This window comes from Camelus bactrianus, chromosome 6 (assembly GCF_048773025.1).
Source record: "Camelus bactrianus isolate YW-2024 breed Bactrian camel chromosome 6, ASM4877302v1, whole genome shotgun sequence".
Lineage (NCBI taxonomy): Eukaryota > Metazoa > Chordata > Mammalia > Artiodactyla > Camelidae > Camelus > Camelus bactrianus.
In genome coordinates, this window is record NC_133544.1 from 28689544 (window position 1) to 28709253 (window position 19710).

Consider the following 19710-nt stretch of genomic DNA (forward strand, 5'->3'; position numbering starts at 1 on the left):
CGCACTCCCCCTCCCGCGTGTAGGTAGCGACTGGGGTATGTGCGGGGCCCCATGGAGAGACACTGGCGGTGGCTGCGGCGGCAGCTGGGGCTCTTATCGCTGCTGCAGCAGGCAGTAATCCGACCCCGTCGGCGCCGGGACTGAAGAGGCGCAAAGGAAAGCAGCGAGCTGCGAACAAAAGCCCTCGGCGCGGGGCCGAGCCCGGGAAGTGCGGTAAGCCGGGAGCGGCCGGGCTCGCTGGGCTCCAGGAGCCCATCTTGCTGGTATATGGTGGGGGGACTCGGAGGACATCTGGAGGCAGGTGTCCGAACCTAGACTGGGGTGGAAGGCGCTTTTAGCATAGACTTAAAGGCGATCGGATGCATCCGGGAGGACCCAGGAGTCTTCTTCATCCCCGACAAACACCCGGTGTGATGGGGAGATAGGGGAAGGCGGGCACAGCTCCTAGCAAGCCCTGCCCAAGAGGCAGAAGCAAGAATCACCCCTCCCGGAGTGATCTTTTGAGACTGAGGCATTTCTCATCGCCCTTCCATCACCCCTGGGCCCCGCGCTTGTGTCTCCTGTGGCAAGGAGAAATCAACCACAAACTTCTTCCCTAGGCAAAGGGGATCCTATCAGCAGTGCACTTCGGGGATGAATAGACCTCTTCCTTTTTTGTTCCTGCAAAGCTGCATGCCGGGTCGCCCTCCTAGGTTACAAACAAATACGCTAATCCTCCGGGAATCCTCCAGCGTCTCCCTGGTCAGCTACTGCCGGCACCTCGATCTTTTATTTTAACTTGCAATGGGAAGGAGATGAGTCTAGCGGGCCAGATGCCCAGGGGATCTTGGCCACAGGCCTCCGCCCCGCACACCAGGGCTGAGGGAGATTGAGGCTGCTCTCTGTGCACCAATACCCGCCCGCCGCTTGGGTTTTCAGGGCATCGGCATTATGATTTACATTCCATCGGGCCTCTTAGTCTAATCCCAAAGCGGATTAAGTTGGGGAAAGGGGAGGGATGATATGAACAGGGAGGGGAGAATTGCTTTCAAATGTATTCCTCGATGTCCCTCCCTTGTCATCTGCAGAGACTCCACAAAGGGACAGGGCTCAGCCATGGTGGATCCCGTGCCTGAAGAGAAGGCGGGAGCCGAGCCCGGAGGCTCAGAAGGAGACGAAGACGCCGCGTCTGTGCCCCCTGACTCCCAGGGCGCCCAGCAGCCCGCAGCCTCTTCAGCCTCGGCCTCCGCCGCGGTGCCCCGCAAGGCTGAAGTCCCGTGCGCAGCAGAAGGCGGGCGACGGGAGCAGTCCCCGCTGCTGCACCTCGACCTCTTCAACTTCGACTGTCCGGAGGCCGAGGGCAGCCGCTACGTGCTGACCAGTCCCCGCTCGCTAGAGGCCTGCGCCCGCTGCGCCGTCAAACCCGTGGAGCTGCTGCCACGGGCCCTGGCGGACCTGGTGCGCGAAGCCCCAGGCCGCTCTATGCGAGTGGCCACCGGCCTGTACGAGGCCTACGAGGCAGAGCGGCGTGCCAAGCTGCAGCAGTGCCGGGACGAGCGCGAGCGCATCGTGCGCGAGGAGAAGCGGCGCCTCTTCACGCCGCTGGGCTCCGCACCCGCCACAGCCTCGGCCCCCAGCGCGGGCAGCAGCAGCAGTTGCAGCAGCGCCAGCCTCCCGGCATCGCCCGCACCACGAGCCGCCCGCAAGGCCTCCTCCAGCCCGTCCCCGGCCCGGCCCCAACCTCCGCCCGCGGGGTCGCGGGCAGGTAGGAAGAGCCACTCACTAGACTCTTTGTCACGCCGGAGGGAAGGCGCCCTCAGTTCCGAGTCCGGTGCATCGTCGTCATCCTACAGCGGGGAGAGCTTGCGGGAGCTGCACTGGCCGCCGCGGGCCTCGGCCAGGAACAGCTGCACGGCAGGGTCGGCCTCCTCTGCTCCCAATCCTCTGGGCCGCCCGTCCGCCCTGGCCCTGGTTCCGCTCACCGGCCGCAGCTTCAGCCTCGGTGACCTGAGCCACTCGCCGCAGACGGCTCAGCACGTGGAGCGCATCGTGCGCCAAGTGCGCGCCGAGCGTGGCCTGCGTGGGGTGCCCGAGCGCGACCGGAAGATCGCGGCGCTGATGCTGGCGCGTCACCAGGAGGAGCGCCTGTTGCTGGAGCAGCGCGCCGCGGCCCACGGCCAGTGGGAGCAGCAGCGCGTCCGAGCAGAGCAGCGGCGGGAGCGCGAGGAGCGCGAGAAGCAGCGCGCCCTGGAGCAGGGCCGCCGGGCCTGGGCAGCGCAGGTGGAGGAGCGGCGCGGCCGCCGAGGCCGCGAGGAGCGCGAGGAGGCGCGGAGGCGGCAGAGGCAGTGCGAGCGCAGCGAGGAGCGGCGGCGGGAGCTGGCCGAGCGCCAGGGCGTGCTGCGGCGGGAGCGGGCGGAGCGCGCGGCCCGGGAGGACCGGCTGCGCAAGCTGCAGCAGGAGCAGAATCTGAAGCAGCGGGAGGAGGGCCTGCAAGAAGGGCGCGAACGGGCGGAGCAGATCCGCAGGGAGCGGGCCCAGCGCGCGGCCAGCACCAAGCAGCGTCAGGAAGGCCAGCTGCAGCGGGAGAAGCGGGAGCTGAGCCGGGCCGACCGGGCACGCCACCAGGCGCTGCTGCAAGGCCGGGCCCGGCAGGAGCGTGAGGAGCGCGAGGGTTTGCGGAGCTCCCTAGAGGCCACCTTGGGCCGCGCGCAGGAAAACTACGAGCATTTAGTGGAGCAGCGCACCCGGGAGCTGCGAGAGCGGGCCCGAAGGGAGGAATTGCAGGGCCGGCGGGCCAAGGAAGCGGCCGAGCGCAAAGATCGGGAACATCAGGCGCATCTGGAGGCGCTGGCCCGGGCGGGCGAGCGACGGCTGCAGCACGCGGCGCAGGCTGCTGAGGAGGCAGTGCAGCAGAAGGCGCGGCGCGTGGGCCAGAGCCGTCTAGAGAAGGAGCGGGCGCAACGCGCCAACAAGGAGAAGGTGGAGAGGGACGAAGACTGCCGCCGGCGGGAACTGCTCCAAGCCATCGTGCGCAAGCTGGAACGTAGCGAGCAGCTGTCTCGGGAGCGCCGCAGCGCGCTGGAGAGCGCCCGCTCCACTGCCCGGGCGTCCTTCCACGTGCGCGAGAAGGTGCGCCAGGAGACCAACACTCGCTCCTTCGACCGCATGGTGCGCGAGGCCCAGCTGCACGCCAGCCTAGACCGTAAATGACCGCAGCTGTGCCCTGGCCAGACTGCCACGTTCAGCCCCCGCGGGGCCTCTTTTGGCCGTTTTGACCAGACTGTGGGAGTCCCCAGTCCGGGCACAGTACCGTGGCGTCGCCAGGCTTCTGACCAAGGAGGCAATGAGAGGACGGACCTGTGAGACTTGTCAGTACTCCGCCTTTGTTTTTACAAATTGACTTCGTTTGGAAAAAAAAAAAAAAAAAAAAAGACATAGCACAATCTTTGACCACATACGTCCTGGTTGGCTCCTGACCAGGCCCTTGCCAAGCTTCTCCGTGCGTCTGTTGGGTTAGAATAGGAAAGAGCTAGGAGAAAGCCACTGGGTTGGGACTGGGGGAGGGCCCCCTAGGAGAGAGCACAGAGGCGATTGCCCGCTCCTACAGCGGTCGCCCCAGGCACCGTTCACATACTGGTGTCTGAGACGACTGCAGATACTGCAGCAGAAGAGGCACCTCCTTGGCTCACCTCCATCTTTTAAAATATGGCAAATTGCACAAAGCTCGGAGGTCTCGCAGAAAAGCACAGCTCTTCCAAGGTATTGGGTCACACCCAAGTGACCCCAAAGCTATTGATTTTTGTACGCTAGACTTTTGATCTGCCACTTGTGCAAATTCTGGTCTTAGTTCTGATAGTTTTTTGGTTGAGTCCCCTAGGTTTTCTAGTTAGACAATCATCTGCAAATAATGATCAATTTGGGTTTTCCCCTCCTTCTTATTCTCCCAAGTGACACAAGAAATCGGTTGGTTTGGTGATGCTGTTTAGCTCTAGTGGAAGCCCCCAGCCCCTGGGGGAAGCGGGTTCCTTGGGCAGCAGTGTTCCACCCGATTGAGCTTTCTTGCAGGGTAGTTTCAGGGGAGGTGGTGTCAGATGCCCACCTCCCAGGGTGGGGCCCACTCCTCGAAGACAGCAGCCATGCCTTAAGAAGCAGAGCTACCTTATGTGCCTGCCCAGGCCAATTCTGCCTCAATCTTCAGCCCCAGATGCAGTCCCAAGGGTGGGCCCCAGAGAGTCTGGGGTGTCGGATTCCCTCCATGAAGGAATCATCACAGCTGCTCTGAGGGCAGTTACTTTACTGTGGTGGCTAAAGAGCTGGAATCGCCTCTTTGCTGTGAGGGTCATGCTCGCTGTGGTTGGCAGTGTATCCCCCCTCCCCTCCTTCCCCACGTGAAGAGAAAGAGAATCCCCCTTACACCCCTGGTTCTCTCTCACCTATGACTGAGAGTTTAGTCAGTCTCTCCGTGCCTCAGCTTCCCCATCGGCCAGATGGGGCCATCAGTTCTCTTCTCCTGGTACCTCAAGGTCTCCCGGATCCAAAGCGCTGCCTCGGTATTATTTGCTGGTCTTCCTTGTGCCTTTCTTGACCTGGAGTTGGGAGGCAGGAGGGCTGCTGTTGGCATAGTTTGTCTCTAGGAATATGGATTCCTGGCGTAGGAAGGGGCAGTGGATCACAGACAGATGGTCATTGAGCCTCTGGGGGAAAATACCCACAGGACCAGGCCACTCTCTGGTCCAAAAAGACCTGTTCAGTTGTCTTTGGGCAACTTTAACCGTTCGAGTGCTTCCCTTCCTGAAATCAGCCCCCAGCCATGTTCCCCCAAAGACAATACCTCCATCAGGGAAGGGGGGAAGTAAAACATTACTTTTTACATTAAATCAGGATCAAGAAATGAAAGTTACCAAAAAAAAAAAAAAAAGGAAGAATCAGGGTAGAGAACTACTATCTTAGACATCTTTCATATCCCTAAAATGTCTGGTGTTACACACACACACACACACACACACACTCACACTCTCACACTCTGTCAGCATCCCCCTTCCCCTCACAAATGCCAACAGGTACAGGAATATTGTGTAGAAGGAAGCAGTGTTCAGATGTTACACTTCAGATGTCGTGAAACCTGGAAAGGAGTTGTACCAAGGCTTATTTCTTGAATGGGTGGATTTTTCCTCAAATTTTCATTCTGGTAACAGGGTTGTCAGTGAGCTATAATAATCGCCATTGTCTGTGAGTCAGGAGCATTTAACTCAAAATGTTAATGTGATACTGGTCCTTACCTTGTGGGTCCTGATTTAATAGAGGGCCCTTGAGATCTTAAAAGAAAATTTCACCTGAAACTACTTTCTTCCAAAAGTACATGCATTCATTTGAGAAGGACACTGTCAGATTCTTTGGATAAGGCGCTGAAAGGTGATCTTACCTGGCCCTTTGGTCAGTTTGCTTTCTGACTTAATGAGTCACTTTGGTCGATCACATCTCTCTGTGCCTTGGTTTCCCCACCTGTAGAATGGCAATGATGATTTTCACCCTCCTCACGCAAACATTGTGAGGATGAATCAGAATCAAAGTGCTGCCCTCAGTTCTAAGATTTTGCAATGGCAGGTGCAATCACTATAACCAGAAAGGATCATGTGACTGTCCTGTGCCTAAAGTGTGATGTACCGTCGTGACCTAGTGCAGAAAGGAATGTTCTCAAAAAGCATATTGCAGATCATAATGTCACATGTGATGCAGAGGCCCAGGTCTGAATGTCACCAAATTAGAGACTTGCACTTTGAGGAAAGCACAGTGGGAAGGAAAAAATATACATAGCTAAGAAGAATTAAAGCAAAAACAAAAGCCAAACCTGCTAATAATAAATAATAGTTCTTCCAAGTTTCAGCCCATCCTCTAGTATATAGAGCCATCTCTGTATTCTAGGATAAATGGTCATGTTGCTCTTTGAGGAGGAGGAATTTCCAGGATCCTTTGCTGTGCCCTTTATTTGTCTTCTTCTCTAGGATGTGATGCCAGAGAGGAGAAATGTTTCTTACTCTGAAATGCAGCAAGAGAAAATTGGAAGGGTGGGGGATGGTGGAGCTGATGGACAGAGAAAGTCTTACTTCTCTGAACATTCTCACAAGTGCCCAGAATTTATCTCCGAGCGCCATGCTGGAAGTTCTTGCAATCCTGGAAAATACAGCGTTGAAATGGCCACAGGCCTTCACATTTGCCCTCTTTGAACATCCTGTTGCTCAGAACAGAGAGAATATGAGGTGGAAGGAGGAGGAATGGGAAGAATTGGAAAAAACTTTAGTTTGGTGTGTTACCCAGGAAACAAGCAAGACCAAGCTGTTTTGGATAGAATCATCAGTGAAGCCAACCCAGTGTCCTGCTCAGGCAATGACCAATGTCTACGCCACATCTGGACAGGGAGATGGAAGTTTCCTTTCGGAAGCACACAGACTGTGAGTCTTCAGTGGGAACAGTAAGCAGAATTTTCCAAAGACAAAGAGTCTGTAGGGTAGTGAAGGCACAAGAGAATGCAGTTTGTGTTCAGGACATTCTATAAAGTCCACCACGTATCATCCCCCCTCCTTTAAAAAGTCCACTGAAACAGAGGGGTGATGGACTCTATGTAAGGGGCTCTGTCTCATTCACCATTGACTCCCCTGTGGCCCATGGTTTAGCACCTCATGTGGTAAGCACGTAAATACTGGATGGAGAAGGGGGTAGACCACGGGTGGATGAGGGACAAATGAATGGTGACCAGAGGATGCCTGTATAGAACAGGTCAAATGGACAGGCCTCTATTCATTTGACAGATTAGTATTGAGCACCTGCTACGTACCAGGCATTGCTCTTGGTGCTGGGGAGACAGAGTCTCTCTGATCATTGACCCTGGAGGCCATTTGTGCTGCAATGTTGTGAGCAGACACCTTTATTTCCCCATTGGGCTTAACTGCCTTTCCACTCTGTGGTGGTATCCAACCACAGACAGACCTGATGGTCCTTCAAGCACTAATTTCAAGCCTTTTCAAGTTTCCTGGACCACGCCATCCTCCAGCCAGCCATTATCCAGTCACCATTGTTCTCTTTCCCTCGGAGGAGGCTTGATTAATCAGGTCAAATTCATAAGGTCATGTACTTAATCAACTTTAAATTACAGTAAAAAAGAGATTAATTACCTTAAAGGGCATTATCTGTGTTGCCTTTAACAAGAGGCAGCATAAATGATCATTGACCTAGAGAACCAAGCCTTAGGCCACGCAGAGTCCCAGATCACCAGAACAGGGTACCAGCTCCATCATTCGACTGTTCTTGCTAAGACAAGACCCTGAACACTTCAGAAGCATTTCCAGCTTTCAAGTCACAACAAGAAGAGGTATCTGATCAGTACTAAATTGATGAGAACGTTTAGTGAACCAGAATATCCTACTTCTTAAGACTTCCAGGTGATTGAGGGTACCCCCAGGTTGCTACACAGATTTGCCTTTTCTCCATGGTTTGACTGCATCTCCACCCTGCACGTCCTAGGAAAACATTTGGCACAGGAGCATGGGAAATCTGGCATTTCTCAACACAGCCTGGAAAGAGGTCCCAGAGTCCCAGCAGACAACTCTCCATTCTAGAAATGTTGTTTAGGCCTTATATGTGACACGTTGGCTTTGCGTGTCTGATACAGCACCTGCAGAATCACGCCTGGTGATGTGCTTTGGTTATGTGAGTCTTTACACAAGAGCACTTTGTCTGCTCACATACATGCTCTGTTCCACGGAGCTCTGGTGCAACCCCTACATGCCCTCAGCCCCTCCTACTCTCCCTGGTGCTGCTTTGGCTTCTCATAGGTCAAGGCTGGGACAGAGGTTGCAGTTGGCAGCAGGTGTTAGGCTATAGAAGGGGAGGGTGGTTTCTTTCTGAAGAACACAGGTAATCACCATTTGCTGTGTTGTTACTTCCTGCTTCATCGAATCCTGTCATGTCCCATGTGAGCATAGAAACCTAGTTTGAAGTGATTTTTAAATTAGCTATCATTTTGAAGTGTTCATGCCTTTTTCTTCCTCTCCACTAGTACAGTATTGGTGGCATGTTTTTGTGTCAGATGCTTGCACAATTCACAGGACTGTCAGAAAGACGATCCACCTCTACCCCTGTGTTAGAGTGGACATGCGCACGCACACACACACTCCTGCCGATCCCAGCATCAGCGTTCTTGCAGAGGAATGGGATCTGCAGCCATCTCGTTCTTTCAGAGAAGGGTACACCCTGGGGAAAATGAGCTGCCCCTTGGTAGGGGTCCAATCATTCCACCTACCTCCAGCTCCAAGGCTGCTGCAGTTTCAGGCTTATAAGCATGGTGTCCATATGTCCCAGTTCTGTCACTGAGCCATGTGAGTGACAAAGAATTTTCATACCACCCCTGTACTTCTTCCCCCTACTTAGTGTGAGAGGCTGGCTGGGAAATGGAATTTGGATGCCAAAATGTGGACATTTAGAACATCTCAGTGTGACAGAATGACTGATACCTACAAAGTTCTGAACATCCAGTCCATGTGGTTACCATACCTTCAAAGCAAAGAGTTTGGCAAATAACAAGCTCTGTTGACTTATTTAAACTATTACCTACTATTCCACAGGCCCCTCTCATCATCTGTAAAATGGGGACAGTAAGTCCTACTTGGTAGGGAGTTAATAAACGAGTTAATGCTTGGAAAGCAGCACAGTCCCTGGCAAATAGCACTCAACTTGGGGGTACTGTTATTCTGAACTTGGGAGGGTGGTAAAGGAAAGTATGGGGTAGGCTGAACTTCAGCCTGGTGGTACCGGTGGACACTAAGCTTGGATGGCCGCCCCTTGCAACTATCTGTATCCCATGCTGTGTGGCAATCCCCTAAACATTCCAAAGGAAGGGGCTCTGAAATAGTGGGTCCCCAGTCGTGTCATAGTCTGGGGTTGGGGGAGGTTACCATGTTTACCAAATGTTTGGCAATAAAATTGACATGTAATGATGATTTTTGAAATTTTATTTTCAAACTTCCTAAATGATGACTAAATGACAGAATGTTTTCAAATTTATATACCTTTCTTTGGGAAAAGAGGTTGTGTTTTTGTCGTGGTTAGACTCAAATGCTTTGGTAGCATCTTTATTGGAACCAAGTAGAAGAGGGTGTGGGAGAGCTGTTCTGGGGTGCTCTGGTACTGCAGGATGTGGTACCTGGCAGGAATTCTGGGATATGCAGCTATCTTTGCTGTAGCCACAGGAGGATGAGGATGAGGGTCAAGGATAAGCCCACCTCGGGGGAGCGCTGATGGGATCACTGTAGGAACAGATGTTGGAACAGGAATGAGAGAACTGAGTGTCCACTAGCATCACTTAATCCTCAACAAATGACTTTCTCTGAGAAGGCTCAGAAAACGCTCCCACTTCCTTTCTCGCTCCCCTGTCCCCACAGACAGCTGTATAAAGGTTAGTGGCAGGGCTGGATTTGTAGAAATCCATTCCCCAGTCTGGATGCACATCAATGCACAGAGGTGCTGAACAGGCCACCTGGCCTGTACTGGCTTGCACTGTGCATCTGGAAGTGAGGACAACGAGTGAGGCACGCTGCTGGGAGCTCTCCTGCATTGTCATGTTTCTTCTGCCCTTGGATACCCTAGAAAGAGAGAGGCCCGAGTGGACCTTAAAGGCCTCCCAAGCTCTCAGCAAAATAGTGGAGGAAGCAGAGTGTGCCACCCAGGAACATCTGCTAGTTTCAAGAGAACCTGCAGGGTGAGCAAAACACATAGGGAAAGGGAACAATTTGCTGATGCTGGGATTGCAGGGGTAATGATAGCTAGTGTGTACTAAGCACTTACACTGTGCAGCTGACTGTTTAAAGCACTTCATCCTCACAAGATCTCTAGGAGCTAAGTATATTATTATTCCCATTTACAAAGGAGAAAATTGAGGCACCAAGTTTAAATGACTTGCCCAAGGTCACACAGCTAGTGTTGGGCAGAACCGGGCTTGGGCTCAGTTAGTCTGGCTATACAGCAGCTACTTAAAACTAGTATGTTCTGTAGCTTCTTGGAAGTCAGTGGGAAAGATGTTTTGTTTTGTTTTTTTAACAGAGTATCCCTCCTGAAGCCTTCCAGTGTCAGCCCTTTGAATCACTGCCTGCTGTGCCCTTATGTAAGGCCTGCAGGGAGAAAGCTCAGATGTCATCTGAACCAGGTGGGTTCCACTGGCACTGAGGATGGACTTGAGGCTCACTGCCCAGAGAATGGATGAGGGCCTCTTGTGCTGACCCTAAAGCTTAACCCAGCTGGAATGGAGCATGCTCTAGAGCAGAAGATCTCCAGCAGTGGTCCCTGGGCCAGCAGGCTGAGCATCAGATATTCCAGGGGATGGACCTAGCAATCTGTGTTTTTTTTTAATTGAAGTGTAGTTGATTTATAATATTATATTAGTTTCAGGTGTACAACATAGTGATGCAATATATTTTTTACAGATTTTACTCCATTTAAAGAATATTACAAAATAATGACTAAATTTCCCTGTACTATACATCCTTATTGCTTATCTATTTTATACGTAGTCGTTTGTATCCCTTAATCCCTTACCCCTATCTTGCCCCTCCTTGCAATCTGCTTTTTCATAAATCCTGCAGGTGATTCTGATGTGCATTTAAGTTGGAGAACCCCTGCTCTAGAACTGTGCCTTCCAATTCAGTAGTCACTAACCACTTATGCCTATTTAAATTTAAATTTTTCAAATTTAAATAAAACCAAAAATTAAGCTACTCCGTTGCACCAGCCACATTTTAAGTGTTCAGTAGCCACATGTGACTGGTGGCCACCATGCTGGACAGCACAGATGTAGAACATGTCCATCATCACAGAAAGTTCTAATGGGCAGTGCTGCTCTAGAACTTTGCTACTCCAGAGTGTGGTCTACAGACCAGCAGCATTGGCATCACTGGGAACTGGTTAGAAATGAAGAACTCAGGTCCCACCCTAGACCTTCTGAATCAGAGTCTGCTTTTTTTTTTTTTTTTTTTTTTTTTTGGCAATTCCCCCGGGTGATTCATGCTGCTCTTTAAAGTTTGAGGACCACTGCTCTAGAAGGCAAGTCCAAGTCAAGTTCATTTTGTAAGTATGATTAACAGCCTTCTTACCTCCTTCTTCCTTGGCAACTCTTTCCTTCCTGGCAGATTTTTGTCCTTTGGGGCTAGGCTTCCACTTCCCAGACCACCGGCTTGTGATATGTGAGAGCTCAAAGGGAAGTCAGATACCATTCATCCCTCTTGAGTAATATGACTAAGTCCCCTCCCCTGGCTAAACATTGTGCTGGGGCTTCCTCCTCTAGACACTCGCCCTCATTCTAATTTTATTGGGGTGGCTGCAGGTGTCAAAAACTGGGCTTCCCAACTCTCCCTAAGTATGTGATTTTCTGGAAGATTTCATCTGGCTGAAGGCAGGAGGGGAAAAAGCTACCTATTAGAGCAGTTCAACAGAAGTCTCTCCTCCTCCCTCTCCACCTCTGAGCTGCCTGTGGCCCTTCTTATTTTCTGAGTGTTAACTGTACTCAGTATTCTCAGTTATAACTGGCTATTCCTCCTTCATACTTTGGTGAGTGTTTGTTTTCACTATTTTGTGAAGCCAGGGGTTTAAGTGAGAAAACCTGGTGGTTCACCGGCTTCCTTCCTGCAAAGGGGAATCTAGTTTAAGTGCGCTTAACCTCATCTAATGGGCACTAAGCACCTACACTGTGCAGCTGACTGTTTTAAGCACTTCATCCTCACAAGATCTCTAGGAGGTAAGTGCATTATTATTCCTATTTTACAAAGGAGAAAATTGAGGCACCAAGTTTAAGTGACTTGCCCAAGGTCACACAGCTAGTATGGGGCAGAACTGAGCTTGGGGAATTCAGTTTAAGTGGGCTTAACTTCATCTGATACACATGTCACTTACTAGACCAGCCCTTCCTGCCTCTTGAGATTCACAGCAAAAGGATATTAGGAGTGGAGCAGTTTAATTGTCTGATCTGGGCTCAGCCAAAAGCTCTGGCCTTATGTTTCAGTCTGTCTCTGTTGCCATAGGTGGGTCAAGAATTCTGGGGTTCCCACTTCCTGCCGCCACTAAAATAAGTGGAAGCAAATGACAAGGAGGAAAGAAAGTGGGCTTATTTGGGGAGAGAAAAAGCTGATTTTTAAAGGGTCATTAAAGCAAGAGCATCATTACGTCCAAGAAAGGAGAAAATGCAGTGACAGTGTAGAAAATGGGAAGAGAATCAAAAAACAGACAGGCTGGGGAAAACTAGAGGAAGCCACAGAGAGAAAAATTCAAGTGGGATGTATATCTTGTGAGTTGGAGAACGGCTAAATAAGTCAGTACCTTGAAAGCAGAATAAGAGGCCCACCACTGGAGTCATCTCTTTTGTTTGTTTATTGAAGTATAGTTGATTTACAATGTTATGTTAGTTTCAAGTGTACAGCAAAGTGATTCAGTTATACATACATATGTATCTATTCTTTTTCAGATTCTTTTCCATTATAAGTTATTATAAGATATTGAATATAGTTCCCTGTGTTGTATAGTAAGTCTTTGTTGTTTATCTATTTTATATGTAATAGTCTGTATCTGCCAATCCCAAACTCCGAATTTGTCCGCCCCCTTCTTTCCCCACCGGTAATCATAAGTTTGTTTTCTATGTCTGTGAGCCTGTTTCTGTTTTGCGAGTAAGTTCCTTTGTGTCACTTTTAAAAATTCCACATATAAGTGATATCATATGACATTTGTCTTTGTCTGACTTACTTCACTTAATATGATAATCTCTAGTTCCATCCATGTTGCTGCAAATGGCATTATTTCATTTTTATGACTGAGTAGTCCACCGTGTGTATGTGTATGTGTGTGTGTGTATCTATCTCACAACTTCTTTATCCAATCATCTGTCGATGAACATTTAGGTTGCTAAGCTGGAGCTATCTCATAGCAGCTGAAGCAAAACCCAGGGAGGAGAAAGGAGAGAGAAGGTGCCTTAGAAACTGATAGTTGCTATTTAGGTCCCAACTCAAAATGTGTTTGAAAGACGTGTCAGATCTACATAGACAAGGGTAGGCAAGATGTTTCTAAGATGACTTCCCAAAAGTCGCCAAAAATTCTAGCAAAAAGAATGTACAAGTGATGAAAACATACAGAATTTCTAGAGCTGGTGATTAAGCACAAGAAAGTATATATGTATTTAATTCTCGGAATCCATCCAAAGGTACTTTTGAGATACCTCTTCTCCACATGTGCACCAGAACAGAGATAATTTCTACCTCTAGTAGCAGAAAAAGTCAACAAAGCTCAAGGGAAAGGCAGACAGTATGCTTTGTAACTTTGAGGGCACGACTAGTTGCAGATACAGCATTTGGAAGGTGAAGGCTTGAAATGTACACAGAGCATTGGAATTTAAAACAATTTAGAAGGTAATAGATCATGTTTATCAGACAAGAAAGAACTCTATTACTTTGCTTTCATGTTCTCATCATCTAATCACAATGAAAGATGCCAGATTGCCCTGAAGCTTTCAATTTGGCTGAACAATATGAAATTGTTGATATTCAACTGTTTTTTGACCTGCAAAGCAGAAAACAGCAGAGTGACTGGTGCCCTAAATGGGCTCTCTGAAGCCCCTGCAGGAACTGGAGGGTGGGAGTTGAGGGGCGGAAGCCCAGATGGCTGTGGCATCCAGGTCTCCTGCAGAGAGAGTTGTCCCTTAAGCAACCCGCACAGACAGGTCAAGGGCAACCTGCTTTTGTGCACAGGCAAAGGGCAGCTTTTCTGCCTGCAGGAAGCAAAAATTTACATTAGTGTGTCTAAAATGGGAGCCCACTTGGGCTCCTCCCACAGATTGGGTGGCACAACAGTTCATTTTCTTAGAATCTGCAAACTTTTCTGCAGAGGCTGTGGCCTCCTGTCTGAGTGCACGCTCCCATGGGGTCCTGCAGGGAGCAAGTGGAGCAGCACACAGCTGCCTGCCCAGAATACCAAATAGCAAACAGCAATGCAGGCTCCCGGTCCTTTGCTGCAGCCAGCTACCCAGGCACCAGCTCCGCCCTCCAAGAGCCCTTTCTCTCCCTGCATTGTCGCTTTTCTACAAACCCACTTGTTTCCAGGTGGCAGAAATACGCCTGCAATCCAGCAGTACATTTCTAAAAACCTTCTCCATGACAACGCCGGGCTGCGAGCAGGTTGCCAACTCGAAGCCAGCCAGAGAACTGCCCTGGGGGCAGACAGTGTAGAGACAGCACAGGGCAGCTGAGGATGCCAAAATTCTGCCTAAGCAGTGTTGCAGTCTGGGGTTAATATGCCCCATATTCTGAGGAAGTAAGTGGTCTGGGGAAGCAGTGAACCCGTGTCTCCAGATGCCCAAGAATGATAGGTAATTCATAAATTTTGACATTAGTGCAGAAGCCAAATAGTCCAGGCAGCTTGGACTTCTTTTCTCCTTGAAAGATCTTTTGCAGCAGAACAGGAAGAGAGGAATGATGAGAATCCAGCAAAAAAGGACCTGGGTTTTTTAATGGGCTGCTGGTGCTTTGTGATTGTACCAATGCTTTATACATCTTAAGTCCTGTCCAGATGGTATGTCTCACAGATGTCCCCTCCCCCCATCCGCCCAAATCACCCCAGCCCTGGCTGATTTCACAGTGGTCAGAGCCTAAGAATCAAAAAATCGACTTTTCCTCCCTAATATTTAATGACGTTAGTGTTGGAGGAGAATGCTGGGCTCAGCAGAGATGGCTTGAGACCCAGCAGCCACAGAGAAGCTTCCTTGGAGCTTGTTGTAGGGCGTATGGGGTTATCAGGAGTCTGGGGTCATCAGGAGAAGTTATGAACAATTGAGGAAGCCAGAGGAGCAAGGTAGCGGCAAATCTGTGAATTAGAAACCGGAGTGAAGACAGGAGCCAAACCAGATGACACCCATTCTCCTTCTCAGCTCTGCCCTTCAATTTAGCTTCTTTATGGCTAAAGCAGAGGCAGGGGCCCCAGACCCCAGGGCAGCCTATAGTGGGGAGCCAGACGCTTCCCCTAACATGGTTATATTGCAACCCTTCCCAGCCATCACCCCACCTATTTAAACAGAGCCCTGTCTAATGGTGGAGTGGCTTTATAGCTTGGCTTCAAAACAGGGGTTACCAAAGGCTCTGAACTCTGACCTCAGATCAGAAGGACGAGCTCGTATCAGAGGCATTGAAATCAGAGCATTTGCCATCAGTCTGGGTATCAGCAAACCCAAACTCAGGGAACGATGAGCCAACTCCCCCATTCTCCCAGGATTTTCAAATAGGATCAGGGCCTCCTCCACCTCCATTCCCTCTAGTCTTCTGATGGGAACAGTGCTGAGCTCCTGCTCTGACATCACCGCCGGCCCTTTCTGCAGGGCGGGGGAGTGGACATCCCTGCGTGCTTCCCGTGGCCACTTGCATTTCCATAAGACCCCTGTTATCACTCTCACAAAGAGAGTGAGTCAACAAGTGGTGCCACAGCATGTCAGCTTCGGCTCTGGGGTAGTTCATGGCTACAGCTACTCTGTGTCATAGTACATTGTTCTTATCTCCTACATGAGAGGACTAGCGACAAAACTTGCAGTGACCAGAGCAAATTGAAAATGCATGGCCTCTCATTCAAATATTATTAACAATTTCAAGATGACCACTCTGGAGCCTTCAACCAAGCACAGGACCCTTCCTAGCCCAGGATCCCCGTGTGACCAGACAAGTTCCACTCCCATAAAGCCAGCTCTGCCAAATCCTTATACCTGGTAGAAGAGGCTGTAGCCAAATATCAGGAGATAAAATGTCTGGAATTTTTAACTTTAAGAGTGGTATACACTTTTACAGCTGCAAAACCAGACTCAGAGAAAAGAAAAATACAGACATCCTATTTTGTTGTTTTCCTTTCTCTGATTCCCATTCAGATCCTTCCCTACACATGAGTATAAAGGTTGGGGAGGGGTTTTCTAGGACCATCAGACATGGGTGGTAAGAGATAGCCTTTCCCGTAGTGGAAGAACCTGGTTTCTGCCCATTTCATTAACAATTAGACCTTTTGCAAAAATTTTTAGTGGTTAAAACTGTACAGTCAGACAACCTGGCCTTTGGATCACCTTGAGTAAATTATATGAGTTCTCTGGGCCTCAGTTTCTTCATCTGTAGAGTGGGGACAATAATGGCACCTACTTCGCAGGTTGTCATGAGGACTAAATGAGATAAAGCATGAAGAGAGACTAGCACAGTGCTTGGCATGTAACATGAGCTCAATAAATAGCTCTTGTGATGAATCTCACCATTCTTGTTTTAAAGTAGCTGCTTCTGAAAGTTGAGTTCTGTTGAAACAGATGTAACCATGAGCTGAGCTGTTTCTCTTAACTTCACTCTCAGGCAAAATGTGCTGGAAGGGGTACAGAGAGGTGGCTGGAGGTGTCCAGGTTCAACCCAAATCATAGACCCTAACAGTCCCTTAGGGTGGGATCCTGGACCCTTACCTAACTTCCTGAGGTGTCTCCCCCAAAGCTGAATCAAGGCCATTCTCTTGCCAATTCACAGATAAAATTAAGTCACAGTGTAAAGCTGTCTTAATTTTAGATTCCCCCCCGTGATGTTTTCCTTAAGATGTTGGCGCATGCTTCTAAACTAGAATGTATTCTAAAATGGCAACTGTTGAAAACCAACAGATACCAAGTGTTTTAAAGTTGAACACCACAAAGATTCATGAAGTCCATGTGATTTGTCACCTGAACACATTTCAGTAAGATGAACATGAATTTTGGAACAGTGGCCTTGCATCAGCATTAGCTAATGTGAACTACTCCCAGGGGATTAGCGGCCCTGAAGGGACTCCCTGCTCGCTGGCCCGCCCTCCTACCCCAGCTCAGCCCGTGCCTCTCTAGGGAGGAAATCTGAGCATGGCCCATCAGAGGCTGAGCCTGAGGAAGCTCAGCGCTTTGTATCCTTCCATGGCTGTGTGGGGTTTTGGCTCAAACACCAGGAACGGTTACACCACCATAATCTCCTTGTCATGGCCAAGGACATGCCTGAGACAAATGTGGGGTCTGAGTGCCCTGCTCTGAGGTGGTACCCCTTTTCTCAAAAGCACAAGTATCATTCTTTTTAGGCTAAAGGATACAGCCCCCTGCTCTGGGGCAAACTCAACCCCTTAAAGATCCGCTTACACCCCGGGCTGAGGCTCGCTGGGCCCACCAAACCCTCAGGAAAGCTGACACAATTTCTGAGGCCCCTAGGCTGCGGACTCACAATGGTGGATGCTCGGAAGTCTGGGAATGTGGGTGATGCTCTGTGTTCGGTCCCCAGAGCTGAGGCTGGTGGGTGATGAGGCAGGCCAGCTGTGCTCTTCCGAACCCTGAAGCCTCAATGGAAGCTGCTATCCATGCAAAGAACTCCAAAGAAAGATCTGGCAAAAGAGAAGGAAGCACTAATAAAAAGCAACAGCATCTAACTGCTGCCAAGGCCAATGCCCTTGGGAACTGTCTTCAAGGAAAGGCTGGCTGGGGGCCAGAACCTCAGCTTTCAGAGTCGGCTGCCAAGGCCTTGGTCCATTGAATGAGGCATGGTTCCCTCCATACAGTGACCAGAGAACTCCACCAGGGCTGCTCTGCCCCAGGTTTATAAACAGATCTCCATAGCTGTTTATAAATTGAAAACAAATTACAGAAGCATTTGCATACTTTTTCCAATTAAATTTGATGTATGATTTTCCCCCCTTTTACCCAGAGACTCTTTTTGCCCAGGTTTTCAAGGCAAAAATAATCTAGTGAGGGTAATAGACCTAATCAAAACATTCCCAGGTCTCACATTAGGTTAGAGCTCTCCCGATAACAGGGTCATGTGGAAATATACTCCACTGGGCTGCACGTGGTCAGCAAGCTCCCTGGGGAAGCACCTTTTTCCAGGGCCTGGTTTGGCCAACTGGACATGGAAGAAAACCCTGGGTATATTTGGAGGAAGGGAGAGAAGAATAGGGGACTGCTCTTCAGGTTTTTCTTGGGATTGAGCAGTGGAAGTGTTTAAGATCCTTTTAGGCAAGAACCGAGGCAGTTTGCAAGTAGATGGCAAATAGCATTGATGTAGTCAGCATTCACTAAGTGCCTACTGTATTCCAGATCCTGAGAAGAGAGTACAGGTGAGACTGCAGTCCCTGCCTTGAGGCACTCCCAGTCTGGTGGGAGTTGCAAATAAGCCAATAAGTCTTTATAAGACCCTGTGATGTGTGCTCCAGTAAGGACAGAAGTGAAAGCTCACAGGAAGTGTTGGTCCTGGGAGGGTCGGAGACAGCTTCCTAGAAGAGGGACATCTAAATTGAGGCCTGAGGGATGAGCAGAAGGCTGAGAAGAGGCTTGTTTTTTTCTTGCATGTGATACTTCATAGGCAGGTAGGTGGTCCAGGCTGGGTAGAGGGTCCCATGACAAGAGGTGTCCAGGGCTCTGATTCCTTCTCTCTTACCTTACCAGCTTCTCAAGAGTTTTCCTTACTTGCATAAGTAAAGCCAACTCACCAGCCCCACTTCCACATTCCAGGAAAAAAGAAAACATGGAAGACAAACCATTTCCTTTTGTAGAAATTCCATACATTACTCTTGCTTCCATCTTACTGGCCAGAGCTTAGTCATATGGTCACTTCTGGCTACAAAAGAGGCTGGAGAATATAGTCCCTGGCTAAGTAGCCATGTGTCAAGCTAAAACCAAGAGGGAAGGAGGGGAGAATGGACACTAGTAGACAGTTAGAAGTCTCTGTCACAGCAGGAAGAGAATGGTCTACACATGTGCCATAGTCAAGGGCAAGAGGCAAGAGAGTACAAGGGACTTGGGGAGGGATGTGCTATGTAGCATACTAAATACATTGCCTACCTTGTTTCATTTAAACTTCGCAATCCTATAAGGAAAAAGCGTTACCATTTAAATTTTACAGAAGAGGAAAATGAAGGTCAGAGAGGTTAAGTGATTTTCCCAATGTCACACAGCTGTAATGGTGAAACCAAGATATTAAGCTAGGTCCACCTGGTTCCAGACCTGCTGGTCTCTCCATGAAGCTACACCCCCTCCCTGTAAAGCTACCTAAGGTAGGGGAGGCTATGGGAGACTCCAGGAGTCTCTGGCAGAATGGTGCCAACAGATGGGCACAACAGTGGGGAATGAATGAAGACTAGGAGGCAGGGAGGAGATTGGCAACAGTTGGCAGGTGAATCCAAGAAGGAATATTCTATAAAGCCAGCTATTTTTGAGTCTAATAGAATCAATATCCAGATTCTGCTTTGAGACAAAATTATCCCTAGTAGTTGAATTCCAGGATCTTAAGACTGTCAAATATAAAGATGACCTTGTTTCCCAAAATGATCAACAGGATAGCTTTGAATATCCACAGACATCTAGTCAACCCCACCCAAAGCAGGGAGCCCCTCCTACAGCCTGATGGTTCATCCTTGCCCAACTCAAACTCTTTCAGTGTTGGAGAGCTTACCACCTCCAGCCAGTGTCACTGTCACAAAACTCTGGGTACCCTGATCCCCTTCTGAATGGTCCAGCTGAAGGGGATATAGATTCTACACAGATGTAGAGGTTGGATGCGGCCCAGTTATCTCCTGGTGTGTTTAATCCATTCATCCACTGATTGAAGAATTTAGGAAGTCCAGGATTCTATCCACCCAAAGCCAAGGTTGTGTGAATCCCTACACATGGCATTTCTCTTCCCTGGGCTTGTCCTA

At 49.6% G+C, this 19710-nt stretch overlaps 1 protein-coding gene across 1 annotated transcript; it reads left to right on the forward strand.

Annotated features, from left to right (window-relative positions):
• The first annotated feature begins 1039 nt into the window (after positions 1-1039).
• Positions 1040-3766, forward strand: CCDC177 (coiled-coil domain containing 177). The gene has a single exon (XM_074364787.1). The coding sequence runs from the start codon at positions 1096-1098 to the stop codon at positions 3187-3189; it is 2094 nt and encodes a 697-aa protein (XP_074220888.1). The 5' UTR covers positions 1040-1095; the 3' UTR covers positions 3190-3766.
• The last annotated feature ends 15944 nt before the right edge of the window (positions 3767-19710 follow it).